The sequence below is a fragment of the Osmerus eperlanus genome, chromosome 4 (assembly GCF_963692335.1).
Source record: "Osmerus eperlanus chromosome 4, fOsmEpe2.1, whole genome shotgun sequence".
In the NCBI taxonomy this organism is placed as follows: Eukaryota; Metazoa; Chordata; class Actinopteri; order Osmeriformes; family Osmeridae; genus Osmerus; species Osmerus eperlanus.
In genome coordinates, this window is record NC_085021.1 from 20,984,434 (window position 1) to 20,997,402 (window position 12,969).

General features: G+C 44.2%; 2 protein-coding genes across 2 annotated transcripts in view; both read left to right on the forward strand.

Moving 5' to 3' along the window:
• The window catches only part of ttc34 (tetratricopeptide repeat domain 34), a 3,025-nt gene extending 2,321 nt beyond the window's left edge, over positions 1–704 (forward strand). Inside the window, exon 2 of the mRNA XM_062460553.1 lies at positions 654–704. Within this exon, the coding sequence (XP_062316537.1) occupies positions 654–704 (51 nt within the window). The remainder of the gene's footprint in view (positions 1–653) is intronic.
• An 818-nt stretch (positions 705–1,522) lies between these two features.
• Positions 1,523–12,691, forward strand: LOC134019589 (N-terminal EF-hand calcium-binding protein 1-like). The gene is made up of 12 exons (XM_062460554.1): positions 1,523–1,544; positions 2,408–2,516; positions 3,413–3,438; positions 3,832–3,929; positions 8,552–8,688; positions 9,171–9,292; positions 9,723–9,805; positions 9,980–10,033; positions 10,493–10,605; positions 10,863–10,940; positions 11,071–11,162; positions 11,335–12,691. The coding sequence occupies exons 1-12, from the start codon at positions 1,523–1,525 to the stop codon at positions 11,361–11,363; spliced, it is 963 nt and encodes a 320-aa protein (XP_062316538.1). The 3' UTR covers positions 11,364–12,691.
• Positions 12,692–12,969: the final 278 nt, after the last annotated feature.

Here is a 12,969-nt window from a genome sequence, read left to right on the forward strand (position 1 = left end):
GTTTATTAGGGCCTACAGGCCAAGTGGAAGGTTTCTGATCGTGTAATTTTACTGGTTTTGATACATATTATGATGTAATAGGACTATGGGGAAATAGGTTTATCAATGGGAATACCTCATTAAAATAATTGAAGGCCTCAGATGTAAATGAGATACTGGGAAAAGATTTACTGTCATAAGCTTCCTATGCAGACTGGATAAGCCCCAGAATTTCATGCACATCTATTTAGTTAGAGCCCCTTCTGTACTGTCATAACTAAACATCCCAGCTGACAGTCCATGTATTGACATGTTTATGTAAGTGTAGAACAGGAAAAACATATGCTTCCAGCTCTCTGGTCATGCTGCAGAAAGACCAGAGAGTGTCTTGAATCCACTGCCCCACTGAAACCATGGCAATGACGACACTGGCAGATGATTTTCTACTTTGGCCTGAGTCCCATTTTCGTCTGCCTTTAATTCCCAGTGCCCTGAAAGGAATGTGTTCCTTGAAAGATAGTGTTGTTGTGGGTATTGCATTGATCTAGGTAACGTTAAAAGCAATGTAGTGCAAGTTTTATAAAGCCTGAAAAGACACATTTGGAGCCATAGGTACAAACAAAATAGTTTGACATCATCTAGCTTAATCTTGACACTCTCTTATTTCCATGCAGTCGTGTCACATTGACATCTTAACCACAAAGAACCTGGATCAAGAGGAGTAAAATTGACATATTCCGTTAAATACGAATCCATGTCCTGACAGGGGAGGAGTGACAATCATCTCCCCTCACAGCCTGCTTGTTAACACACACAGTCGGATTCAGAATGGTTGTCATCTTGACGTGTGGCTATTTCCAGGTGTCCTTGTTCTCCGGGCTAGCGAGGCATTGTTGCAGCGTGAGACAGACGAGAAAGAACATAACGTCAATTGAACCTGCTTCTTCACATTGTGAGAGGGACAATGAGCAACGGTTCTTAGCCCTGTTCACTCAGCATCATAATAGCCCCTGTTCTCTATGACGAACATTGACTGCTTGCATAATGGACGATCTGGCCTGCGCTGCGACTGATTGCGTATTCGGGTGGGTAATTGGGTGTGAAACTAGACCGCTGGAACTTACAGTGCAGGTGAAGCCAAGGAACGAGAACAAGAGGAGAGCTAAGGAGCCTGAACCTGCTCTCAGCACGCAGTGCATTGTGGGAAACATGGCAGGCTGGGTCTCGTGTCTTCTGTGTCCCTGCGTCTCACCTTCTCAGTCGGCAGGTTAATGGGAGCGGACTGGACACACTTCTGTCGGTCATTGTCTATGTGGTCCATTTGGTACACAGGGACTATGTGTAGTCTGTGTAGACCTTTGCTGCCTGTGGGGCAGAACATAACGACCGCACAATTATCTGTAAAACACAGATGTCTGGAATTACTGTAAACAATCTAAACAATTCAGAGCCATCTCGAGTCACCGCTGGCACGAAAGCACGACGAGTCATTTCCTAACCCAACTAACAGATGTTAGTGTTTACCACAACCTGTATCAGCCTGATGTCTGTTGCCCTGGACGGTGGTTGGTGTGGTCTTTCTGAGATCTGTTGCTAAGGGAGCCCAAGGCCTGCCCTGGGGAAGAGCTTGTTAATCCACAGTCCTCCTGTCAGCAGGCTCTTAAAGGTCTAACCAGGCTTCACTCACAGCAGGTTGTCTCTCTGGGCCCCTGAACAAACTCAACACAGATACATACATCTTCAGTCCTGTGCTTAACTTCAGCTGCGTGAGAGAACAACTGTGGGGACATGGTAACCTGGCTGGCTTTGTTATCTTAGAGGAGCGCATTGACTGTGAAGGAGAGCTGAAATAGACCACATCTCTTTATCTGAAATGACTTTTATACAACCTCCATTTACAAATGTACTGTGCCCGTGTCTTGTTTTTACTGAAATAACTGTCATGGGTCCTGCATGCAGTATTTGAGGCCTATCTTATTACATTCAGTATTCAGTGACACTACCACTAATCAATCGCTGAATCAATAATTTCATTACACTATTATGTAATTGAATATGGAAAAGATAGAGGAGAAATTAGGTCTTATTCTTTAGTTGTCTGCTTGAAATAATTTCAAGATAGATTGTCTTTGAAGTCTAGATCTCAAAGAGGAAGGTTTTATATGACAACAGGAGTGTGGAAATACAAAGTGAATATGAGAACAAGATAGAGAGTTATGGGAAATAATTGGATTCTGAAATATGGGCAGGCAAAGAACAAGGCCGAGAGGCTCATGTTATTAATTTTGCAAGCATTTCTGAGATACACAGTTACAGTTTTTCTTTCCATTAACCTGAGTAGTTTAGTAAACAGAGGTTTAAAAGGCCCTCCTAAACGTTTTTTTTTTTTTTTTTTTTGACTTCATCTTTCTTTATCTCCTGTCCTCAGACGACGGCAAGCTGTCCCTGGAAGAGTTCCAGTCGTACTTTGCTGACGGGATTCTCACCGAGGGCCAGATGCAGGAGTTGTACTTCTCCATCGACAGGCAGCAGACGGAGTGAGTGGAGAGGATGATCACCCTGTGGGATTCCTAACTTCAGCTGCCATCTGCACACCGAGGGGGGGGGGGGGGGAGATGACGGGCGGGGCGGGCGTCGACACTTCAAAGAGGACGTGTCAATATTTCATCAAGGGTCTGGAATCTAGAGCAGGATCTCAGTGTAAGCAGGGCAGGAAACAGCATGTTGACTGTAGCTGTGACGAGCAAGCTGCATCTACACGTAGCCGATGTGTATCGGTGAAACTCACTCCTCAGGTATGTAACAGGCCACCCGCGTCAGCGAATAGCTAGCTTTTCGTTGGCGTAGTTGGTAGTGGTGGCGCTTGGGAAGCCAGAGGTGGTAAGTTCGAACCCAGTGCGGGACGATTTGCCCGATACCTCTGACGGAGCTTGCAAGACCACGTCTGTTACATACACACGGGCCAGTTTACTATACAGCACACGGTCGGACTGTTTTAGGATGAGAGAGCGTTCCTCTGCTCCGAGGGGCTGTTAACAGAAGTATAGCCTTGTTAATTTAAACAGTAAGTTTTCGGTTGACTTTTTAAACTGTTAAGATAAGCGTATACACAAGATTGCTTGACATCCTGTTAACTAGAGGCGAACTTTGACATTTATTAGCCACCATTTCCTGTTACCATTTTCTCTCTTTATCTGCAGTTCTGCACCCACACATACAGCTCCATAAGGCCCAAGGCCCCAACTGATTGCTTCCTTGTCTTGATTGTGTCTTGATTGACAATCAACAGCTCTCTGTAGTATCTCTAGGAAAACCATTTTGTCTGACCTTTAGAGGGCTTTGATAATAACATTTATCTCCAACTAATCCTCCTGATGCCATTTAAGTAATTTTTTTGTTCTTCCTCTTTTTCGTCAATCTCCCTGTCGCTCAGCAACCTGGACACGGACAAACTATCAGGTAATTCTGTCTCTCTCTTGAATGTGTTCTTATAGACTCTGCTGTCAAAATAGCTTTCAAGGCGTGTGCTTTGATTGCTTGTCTTTGCAGGTGCTTTGAAAGAGCCTTTCATTTTTTGAGAAAGCTATAAAGTGAGAGTTTTGTTTTGGTCGGAAGTTTGACTGCCACTGCATCCAACAACTCATCCCAGTCCGGGTTTCACAGTGGAATCTCAGTAGTGTGCATTTCCAAGTTATTGGCCACCTTGACAGGCAGCAGTGATTGATGTTTGTGGGTGTGTTGTCATGTTTACAGATAAAACCTCTCCAGCACTGTGGCTTGAGAGGAAAAATAATTAAGATCAGATGAAGGGAGGGTGAGTTGGCAGTGCTGACAACCTTGTCTCTTCTCCAGAGTACTTCGCTCCGCACCTGGGAGAGTACCTGAACGTCCTCTCTTCCCTGGAGAAGCTTAATGTCGCCATCTTGAAGGCCATGGACAAAACTAAGGAGGTGAGTGTCAAACCTCTCAACCGTCTCTTAACTTTACAACGAGCATCCATTGTTTCCACCCCCTCTCTTTTGTCAGTCATGTCCTCTTGCTTGCTCAACTTGAGAATGTGAGTGAAGATTTCAGTGTGACAACACAACTGATAGCCTTTTCAGACTTTGTTTGTACATGACATTCAGAGTTTTCCAAAGCCCCTCATTTCCCCAACGGGATTGTGGGTAGGTTTTAGTTTTTGTCTCGGCTGTCAGTTTGAAGTCCTCTCTGAGGCTTTGGGAGGTCTCCCAGCTGTGACGGTGATGTGACAGCGAGGAGGATGGATGTGCTACCCACCTGCTCCTCTTGTATTCTGGGACTAGACTGGAGAGCAAGGACAATGAGAGCGTTATGAGATCTCTGGAGAGTCCTACAGAGAGTTTTATCGTGCGAGCCATACAGAGCCATACAGAGCCATACAGAGTCCAGTTGATACCTTTATGAGAGTCCTAGAGAGCTTTTTAGAAATATACACATGGTTCTACAGAGACCTACATGAAGAGCCATACAGACAATCCAGTTGATAAGTTTATGAAAGTCCCGGATAAGCCTTCAGAGAGTCCTACAGCTACAGAGTGAAACAGAGAACCTTTAAGTGCTCTGGCCATAGGTTAGGTGTCAGCCTAACCTACGGCTGTAGGTTAGGTGTCAGCCTAACCTACGGCTGTAGGTTAGGTGTCAGCCTAACCTACGGCTGTAGGTTAGGTGTCAGCCTAACCTACGGCTGTAGGTTAGGTGTCAGCCTAACCTACGGCTGTAGGTTAGGTGTCAGCCTAACCTACGGCTGTAGGTTAGGTGTCAGCCTAACCTACGGCTGTAGGTTAGGTGTCAGCCTAACCTACGGCTGTAGGTTAGGTGTCAGCCTAACCTACGGCTGTAGGTTAGGTGTCAGCCTAACCTACGGCTGTAGGTTAGGTGTCAGCCTAACCTACGGCTGTAGGTTAGGTGTCAGCCTAACCTACGGCTGTAGGTTAGGTGTCAGCCTAACCTACGGCTGTAGGTTAGGTGTCAGCCTAACCTACGGCTGTAGGTTAGGTGTCAGCCTAACCTACGGCTGTAGGTTAGGTGTCAGCCTAACCTACGGCTGTAGGTTAGGTGTCAGCCTAACCTACGGCTGTAGGTTAGGTGTCAGCCTAACCTACGGCTGTAGGTTAGGTGTCAGCCTAACCTACGGCTGTAGGTTAGGTGTCAGCCTAACCTACGGCTGTAGGTTAGGTGTCAGCCTAACCTACGGCTGTAGGTTAGGTGTCAGCCTAACCTACGGCTGTAGGTTAGGTGTCAGCCTAACCTACGGCTGTAGGTTAGGTGTCAGCCTAACCTATGGCTGTAGGTTAGGTGTCAGCCTAACCTATGGCTGTAGGTTAGGTGTCAGCCTAACCTATGGCTGTAGGTTAGGTGTCAGCCTAACCTATGGCTGTAGGTTAGGTGTCAGCCTAACCTATGGCTGTAGGTTAGGTGTCAGCCTAACCTATGGCTGTAGGTTAGGTGTCAGCCTAACCTATGGCTTTGAACAAACCATAACTCACCACATAAAGCTTTTTTTTCAGTTTGTCATAATAAAAAGCCTATCAGCTGTGTTTGCAATATTGTAACTGATAGTGGAACTTGGAACGCTTTCAAAGAAGTGACCAGTCCAACTTACTTTCAAACAATCAAACATCCATGTTTGATTGTTTGAAAGCCCCCTCACTGTCCCAGACAGACAGACAGACAGACAGCATTGTTTTGTCTCATCCAACACGTTCAGTTATGTCACCTTTAGAGGAAACCCAGAGGGGGATTTGCGGTCCTCTCACCTTCCTAACAATCCTCTGCCCCGGCACAGCACGCTGTCAGATCCATTAACCTGCTACCTTCTCTGGTGACAGCACTGCCTTATATCCTCACACCATGATAATGAGCTTCTCCTTAAACGTGTATGCACAGCTCCGTGGCAGCAGCTGTTTGGCCTGATCCCAATGTCACAATATGGAGTTCGTCTGTCGATTATCAACCACCATCAGGGGGCAAAATCAACCAGGAAGCACAAGGTCGCCATGACCACGAGGATGTGGTCATAGCCGTCCTTTCCAAAACCCAACAATGTTCCAAGAATCAGGTTCAGGTTACGCAACCGGCCAATTAGAGCAGTGGATATCCAGCTTTTCAGCCACACAGAGCAGGAGTGTTTGAATTGAACAGGATGTGAGGTAGATTAAAGAGCTTGTCACATGCCAGCCCACTGAGTGGGAGAATGGATGCTCACGAGGCAGAATAACGAGATTTCTTCAAGCACGTTGTGCAAATTCACTTACAAAATATCTCCACTAAGACGGGATCAATACCAGAGTTTATTCTCCATCGATCTACCCCTCAACCTTTACGTAAGGCCTGCGGGAGAAATTGTTATTTCTCTTCGTGATTATAAACGCGCCTTGGAATGATTTGGTAAGTGTGTGGACACCTAGCTGCCTCGATGCCTGCCGTTTTTGTAGATGAACGGCGATGATAATAGTGCTGTGTGTATGCATGTGTGTATGTGTACAGCGAGTGTATGTGTGTGTATGTTGGCATGCATGTGAGAGATTGTTGTCTCATCCATGTGCCAAGGGGGTGACGTGACAATAACCGGTGCTGACATAAGCCCCCAGCGTTCCAACAGTCTGACGCCATTCGCCCTGCACAGACTGTAGAACGGCAGCAGAAAATATAGCTGTTTATCATCTTCCTCTCTTCTCCTCTCTTCTCTTCTCCTCTCTTTCTTACAATCTTTTATCTTTTTCCATTATCTGCCTGTCTCTCACTATCCTCCCTAATTTCCCCTTCTCTATATCTTTTTCCTGTCATATACTTTTCCTTATTTCTCTTTCCTGTCACTCAGCTACTGTTCCGTTCTCTGTTTGTTCTCTGTTTGTGTTCTGTCTCTCCCTCTCTCCCTCCCTCTCGCTCTATCACTCATCCTCTCGTCCGCCCCCTCTTCTCTCTCTCCGCTCTCCATTTCTGCCTTCCCACATCTCTTATTCAGTTCCCCAAATCAGTACCGGTCCTAGCACATCTGGCGCCCTAGGCCGCCCCCCCGAACGCAACACGGAGATATGACGTGGCTCGGTTGGCTCCCTCTGCTGGTTGTGCGAGAGGGTTGATTAATGGATGTACTTGGGAAAATGCCGCCCCACTCTTCATGCCGCCCTAGGCGGCTGCCTATATGTCGCCTGTAGGAAGGACCATCCCTGCCCCAAATAATACTGAATTCAGCTAATGTTTACATTCAGTTTTTCCCTCTGAGGAACAATCAGTCGTTTTCATATTAGAATGAGATTGGAGCTGTAATCAGCTTCAACAAGTCTTGAACCTTGAAACAAAATGAAAACAGAACTTCTCCTGGAGCTGAGCTTGGAGCAGGTTTCTCTCCTCTCTCCTCTCAGAAGCAGACTGCAGCTCACTGACGGAGCAGGGCTGCGTTTCCCGATAACGATGGATCCTAGCAACGATCGAGCAAAATAACGAAACCATCGATATTTACTTACGTGCGTTTCCCAAACATGCTCGTAAGGAGTAGGCTAATCTATGCACTTTCAAGAGTTACGAATTTTCAAGAGACACTTTAGCTACGATGTCTTTGGGAACGGCCCGTAAAACTAAGATTCGTCCTACGATGGATTCTACGCTTTCGGGAAACGCAGCCAAGGTCGGTCTCCTGGTGGAGGAGGAATAGCAGAACTACATCACCTCCTCAAGGGAAAGCTGCTGGTAACTCATCCAGCTGAAATATAGATGTGATCCACCTGGATCATGTTAGAGATGATAAACTGTCAATACTGTGAGCATAGGTTGACTTCATTAGGACGTACGAAGGACTGAAAAAAATACAGAAGATGTTTTCTCCCTTTAGTTAGAGAGCTGAGATAAAATGAATAAAAACTCAAAACATCAACTATTCTCTGGCTTTGCGATGCCCTATCAGATTGAGAAGGGGAGGTGTGTGTGTGTGAGGGGGGGAGGCAGGGTCTGACGTAAATATGAGGTATTTGCTCTGGAAGTGCACTGCAAGCTTCCAGAATAGAGAGAAAACACCAGCCAGGGGGAGTACGACAAAATCAAATGAACCAAATCGACCGGTTGCAATTTTTCAAAACAATCTTTTCAATACTTCACCTGCTGGGTTTCACAAACTCCATTTTACAGCGCTGTGGGGGGCGGGCAGGAGGGCGAGAAGCAGAGTAATTTGCACTCAGGAAAAGGGCTTCATATTCAGAAGGAATACAACAGATGAAACAACATGAAAGGCATTTACATTTACATTTAGTCATTTAGCAGACGCTCTTATCCAGAGCGACTTACAGTACAGGGACATTCCCCCCGAAGCAAGTAGGGTGAAGCGCCTTGCCCAAGGACACAACGTCATTTGGCACGGCCGGGAATTACTAGCCCGACTCCCTCACCGCTCAGCCATCTGACTCCCCAATCCCCAATCACATTTAGATTTTTACGTTGTCAATACTTATGTTGATCAATACCATTATCATTAAGTTAGCCGTGAATCCAGTTGAATAATGTCCGTTGCAGATTTCAAAACAAAGTTCTTGAGTGAATTGCTCCTTTCTTTCTGCAGGGGTACCAGAGCTCATCAGTGCTGGGTCAGTTTGTGACGCGGTTCCTGCTTCGCGAGACCTCCACCCAGCTACAGTCCCTGCAGTCATCACTAGAGTGCGCTATGGAGGCCGTGGACGAGCAGAGCTGCCCTGGCAGGTAGGCACCTGGGCCCCAAGACTTACATTTAGTCATTTAGCAGACGCTCTTAAGAGTCGCTCTTAAGAGTCGCTCTTATCCAGAGCGACTTACAGTAAGTACAGGGACATTCCCCCCGAGGCAAGTAGGGTGAAGTGCCTTGCCCAAGGACACAACGTCAGTTGGCATGACCGGGAATCGAACTGGCAACCTTCGGATTACTAGTCCAACTCCCTCACCACTCAGCCACCTGACTCAGACTTGACCCTCAGACCAGGACTCCAGTCCCTTTGGGGTGTGGTGGTGGTGGTGGTGGTGAGGATGATAATGATGGAGATGATCGTGGGTTTTGATGATGATGATGATGATGATGATGATGAAGGAAAGGAGTTAGAGAGGGATGATGATGATGATAATAGGGATGATGATGATGATGATGTTGAGGACAATAATGATGGTCGTGGCTGTGATGAGGAAGATGATCACTGCGGTGTCGTATGTAGGAAGATGCTCAAGAAGCCAGAGGAGCTGGCCATCCAAAAGATAACCAAACGCCCCAACCGCCGCATCCAGAAGAACATGTGTCTGTCTCCTACAGACCCCTACTCTGGCATGCTCACCACAGGTGAGGACCACCACTATCTCACTCATTCACTTCCTGTTGTGATTACATATTTCCACCACTATCCTACCCATTCACTTCCTGTTGTGCTTTCATATTCCCACCACTATCCTACCCATTCACTTCCTGTTGTGCTTACATATTCCCACCACTATCCTACCCATTCACTTCCTGTTGTGCTTACATGTTCCCACATCTATCTGACTCATTCACTTCCTGTTGTGCTTACTGTACATATCCCCACCACTATCTGACCCCCATTTACTTCCTGCCATGGCTACATATTACCTTTGCTCCAGTTTTAGTCCCAATAGACTCACATTCAGCCTTGCAATAAATGGGAAAACATCATAAAATTTAGGTTTTGAAACCTCCAAAAATAGGTTTGAAAGGAAATTGCCTGGTGAATGTGACAAGTTGTTTCCTGGGTTAGGGGTCAGCGTGGAGCCGCTGGACAACCACTGGAGCTCCCAGATCCACCGTCTGCAGCAGCTGATAGACAAGCTGGAATACGAGGTGCAGTACCGTTCAGACAGTCAAGGGTTAACGTCAAGACTTCAGAGCCTGTGCTTCTGAGGCGTACTGTAACCGGGGGGAACCGAGCTTGAGCTCGATTTGAGTCCCGCTCTTTTGGAGGCTGCGGCTCGTTCCGCTTCTGACCAACTGAAATATTCATGCCTCCATTTGCAGAGTCCACATCTTGAGCCGCTGAAGGAGGACACGCTGGCTGGCACGTATAAATCGGTGAGTTTGATAGTTTAGACGTCAGCTGCAACACCCGGTGACCTGGAGTGTCACAGTGTTTTTTACTTTTTAAAAAGGTAAATATAATTTGCAGTATACATTGTAAGCTTTAATATATCATTTTCTTATTGATAGCTTTAGCAACAGTTTTAGCAACTCCAAATGGGGATGGGTATAGCTTGTTGGTCGACCATTGACTGCAGACCAAGAGGTGCATGTAGCTTTGGAAGAAAAAAAACATATTAATAATAAATACATTACATGTGGAAATTACCAATTTTAATTCATAATTTTATATTGAACCAAGCAGTGCTGCTTGACTAAAATCTGAAAGTTTTACTGAAGTCTTACCTACGGGTATTAATAAAGTGAACTGAACTGAAGTAACAGTATCCAGAGTTAGAATAAAGAGAAGCTGAACCTCTAGTCTAAACAGCAAACTACTCCTTCCTTCACCAGAACATTCTGCTGGTCCAGAGACAGATGTTGGTGAAGGAGAGAGATGTGGAAGACTTCCAGCAGGCTCTGAAGAGCTACACAGATGCCACATCCAGCCAGAGCAACAATCTGCAGTAGGTTCCTGCTGCTCAGCGGATACAGGGGCCAGTGGGAGGATAATAACACATTATTTGATTTGATCTCCTCCAATCAATGAGTCAGAATCGATTATGCTCTAGCAGATTGATAATGTCTGCCTCACTCGCCCACTCTCGCCCTCTCGCTTTGTCACTATATTTCTCACTCAATTTGTCTCTACCTCTCTCTAACTTTCTCTCCCTCTCTCTCTCTTTCTCTTTCTCTTTCTCTCTCCCTCTCCTTCTACCTCCAGTGTCTCTGTTCAGAACCTTCCAGACAGATCCTGTTTCATAATGTACGAGTTCTGGCAGGATCGCCTTTCTTGGATGAGGTAAGCTTGTTGTACAGGCTAATTCGTTTACTACTAGAGTCCTGGGGAAGTTAATCGCCGCCTGACATGTCACTCAATCAACTGCAGTACCGTCCAATAATCTCGTATGTCCCGCCCCTATTTCCCTCAGCTACCAACAGTCGTCCATCAGCAAGACTTTCCAGCGTTGCATCATCAATGCCCTTGAAGATCCTGAGATGGTCTCTACTATGTTACTACCAGGTAGGAGCTCCACAATATTCGAGGACTCAATCATGTAGAAGTCTTAATATTTGGGTCCTAAATCTCTTAATTTTTACCGACGTATCATTAGAAGTAACTATTCATTAGTTGGTTGGTTCCTTAGTGGAATATTTTTTTAATTCAAGTTTGTATTTTCAATTATTACTTACAGCATCTTGGTGGATAATGAACAACAACTGACAGGAGCGATGTTTTCAAAATATATGAAGAAAGGCAGATATTATTTTGTTTAATTTCACAATTTATACTGTTTTCAGTGTATTTATTATTATGTGACATGCAGGAATATTTTACTAAACGGTGTATTGTATTAACTATATAATTTAAAAACTGAGTTATGCACGACTTACAACTGCTTAGTTGAATCAGTCAACCAAACACAATCCTTTATGGGAGAGATATTTGAAATACTGCAATAATTGTTGTGTTATTGGAGTACTGGATGTCATTACTTTAGCTGTACTTCATTAATATCTTTCTGAACATGCTGTTCATGATTTTCTTTTCATGTAAATACACATCCTAAAAGAAACCTTTGCATGAAAATCCACAATTTCCCATTGATAGTTGGTTTCCCATACAGCTGTGCTGTAGTAAAAGAAAATCATTGTAGAAAACTGTAGTTCCTTTAACATCTTCATATCAAAATTCATACTGGGTCTGTAGTTATTAGCTTGCGTATAGAAAGCATAAGCAGATGAGGACTTAGAGACATAGACATCATCTGAAATCCCCCCTACTCTATATTGTGAAATGTTGATCCCAACAGTCATTTCTAGCATACAAACAGTGAAGTGACAAGTTTCTTTTAGATAGAATGTATACAGAAAAGGGTTGGGTTTCCCCAAAATAGGACAACATAAACCCCAACTCATTCTAGTGACACTTCAGCACCTTAGTTGTAAACAGTGACTGTTGCTGTAGCCGACAGAATGGACCTATGAATCCCTCTGTTTTCATGTTCTGAACCTACGGTTTTAAATTATATAAGACTGTTTAAGTGATTAAAAAGGTACTGTAGATGTCATGTGGTTTGAAGTGCAACCTTCTAGTCAGGTTTTAATAACATAGGTCTGAATGAGAATAGTTTAGATACAGATGAAAGATGTAACCAAGTACTGTTATTTTTCCATCAAGCTAAGCCATTAACACCACAGGGCATCTAATATGTTGTCTTACAGCACAGATTTATTACATTTGATGATTAAATGAAACCATTATATTTTGTGTACAGAAAAAAGCAGGTGAGGCGATAACTCATGATTAGATTTAATGTCTTTGGCGTTGAGTCTGGATATGGATAAAAGATAAAAGATACAGTTTTATTTATGTGTTTAACGAATATGGGTCTGGTACTGTATGATGCTAAACTTGCCTAAAGAAAATGAACGAATGTGAAAATATTTCTCAGTGGCTGTTTATCATTTACAATCTTTTACAAATCAATGTTAAAACTGTAATGTTAATGCTATGTTTATTTCTGGCATGAAATAAAGTTTATGACTTGATTATATCCTATTTGATTATTATATTTTTTTTCCTCTGGTTGTAATGACATTATAAACATTGGATTTGTTGTAGGAGAATGTTTTGAATGGTTGATTGACATTCTGTATGTACTAGAAGCATTCTAAAAGATAAAAAATGGGATTATTATTTCACTCTAGAGCTGTAACTTTCATTCAAGTTTACATAATTATCTGTCTAAGTACGTAGCTTCATCAACAATGGGTGTAATGCAAGCTTTGGGAATATCCTCAAGAAAGGATTTTTGACAATGACAAAG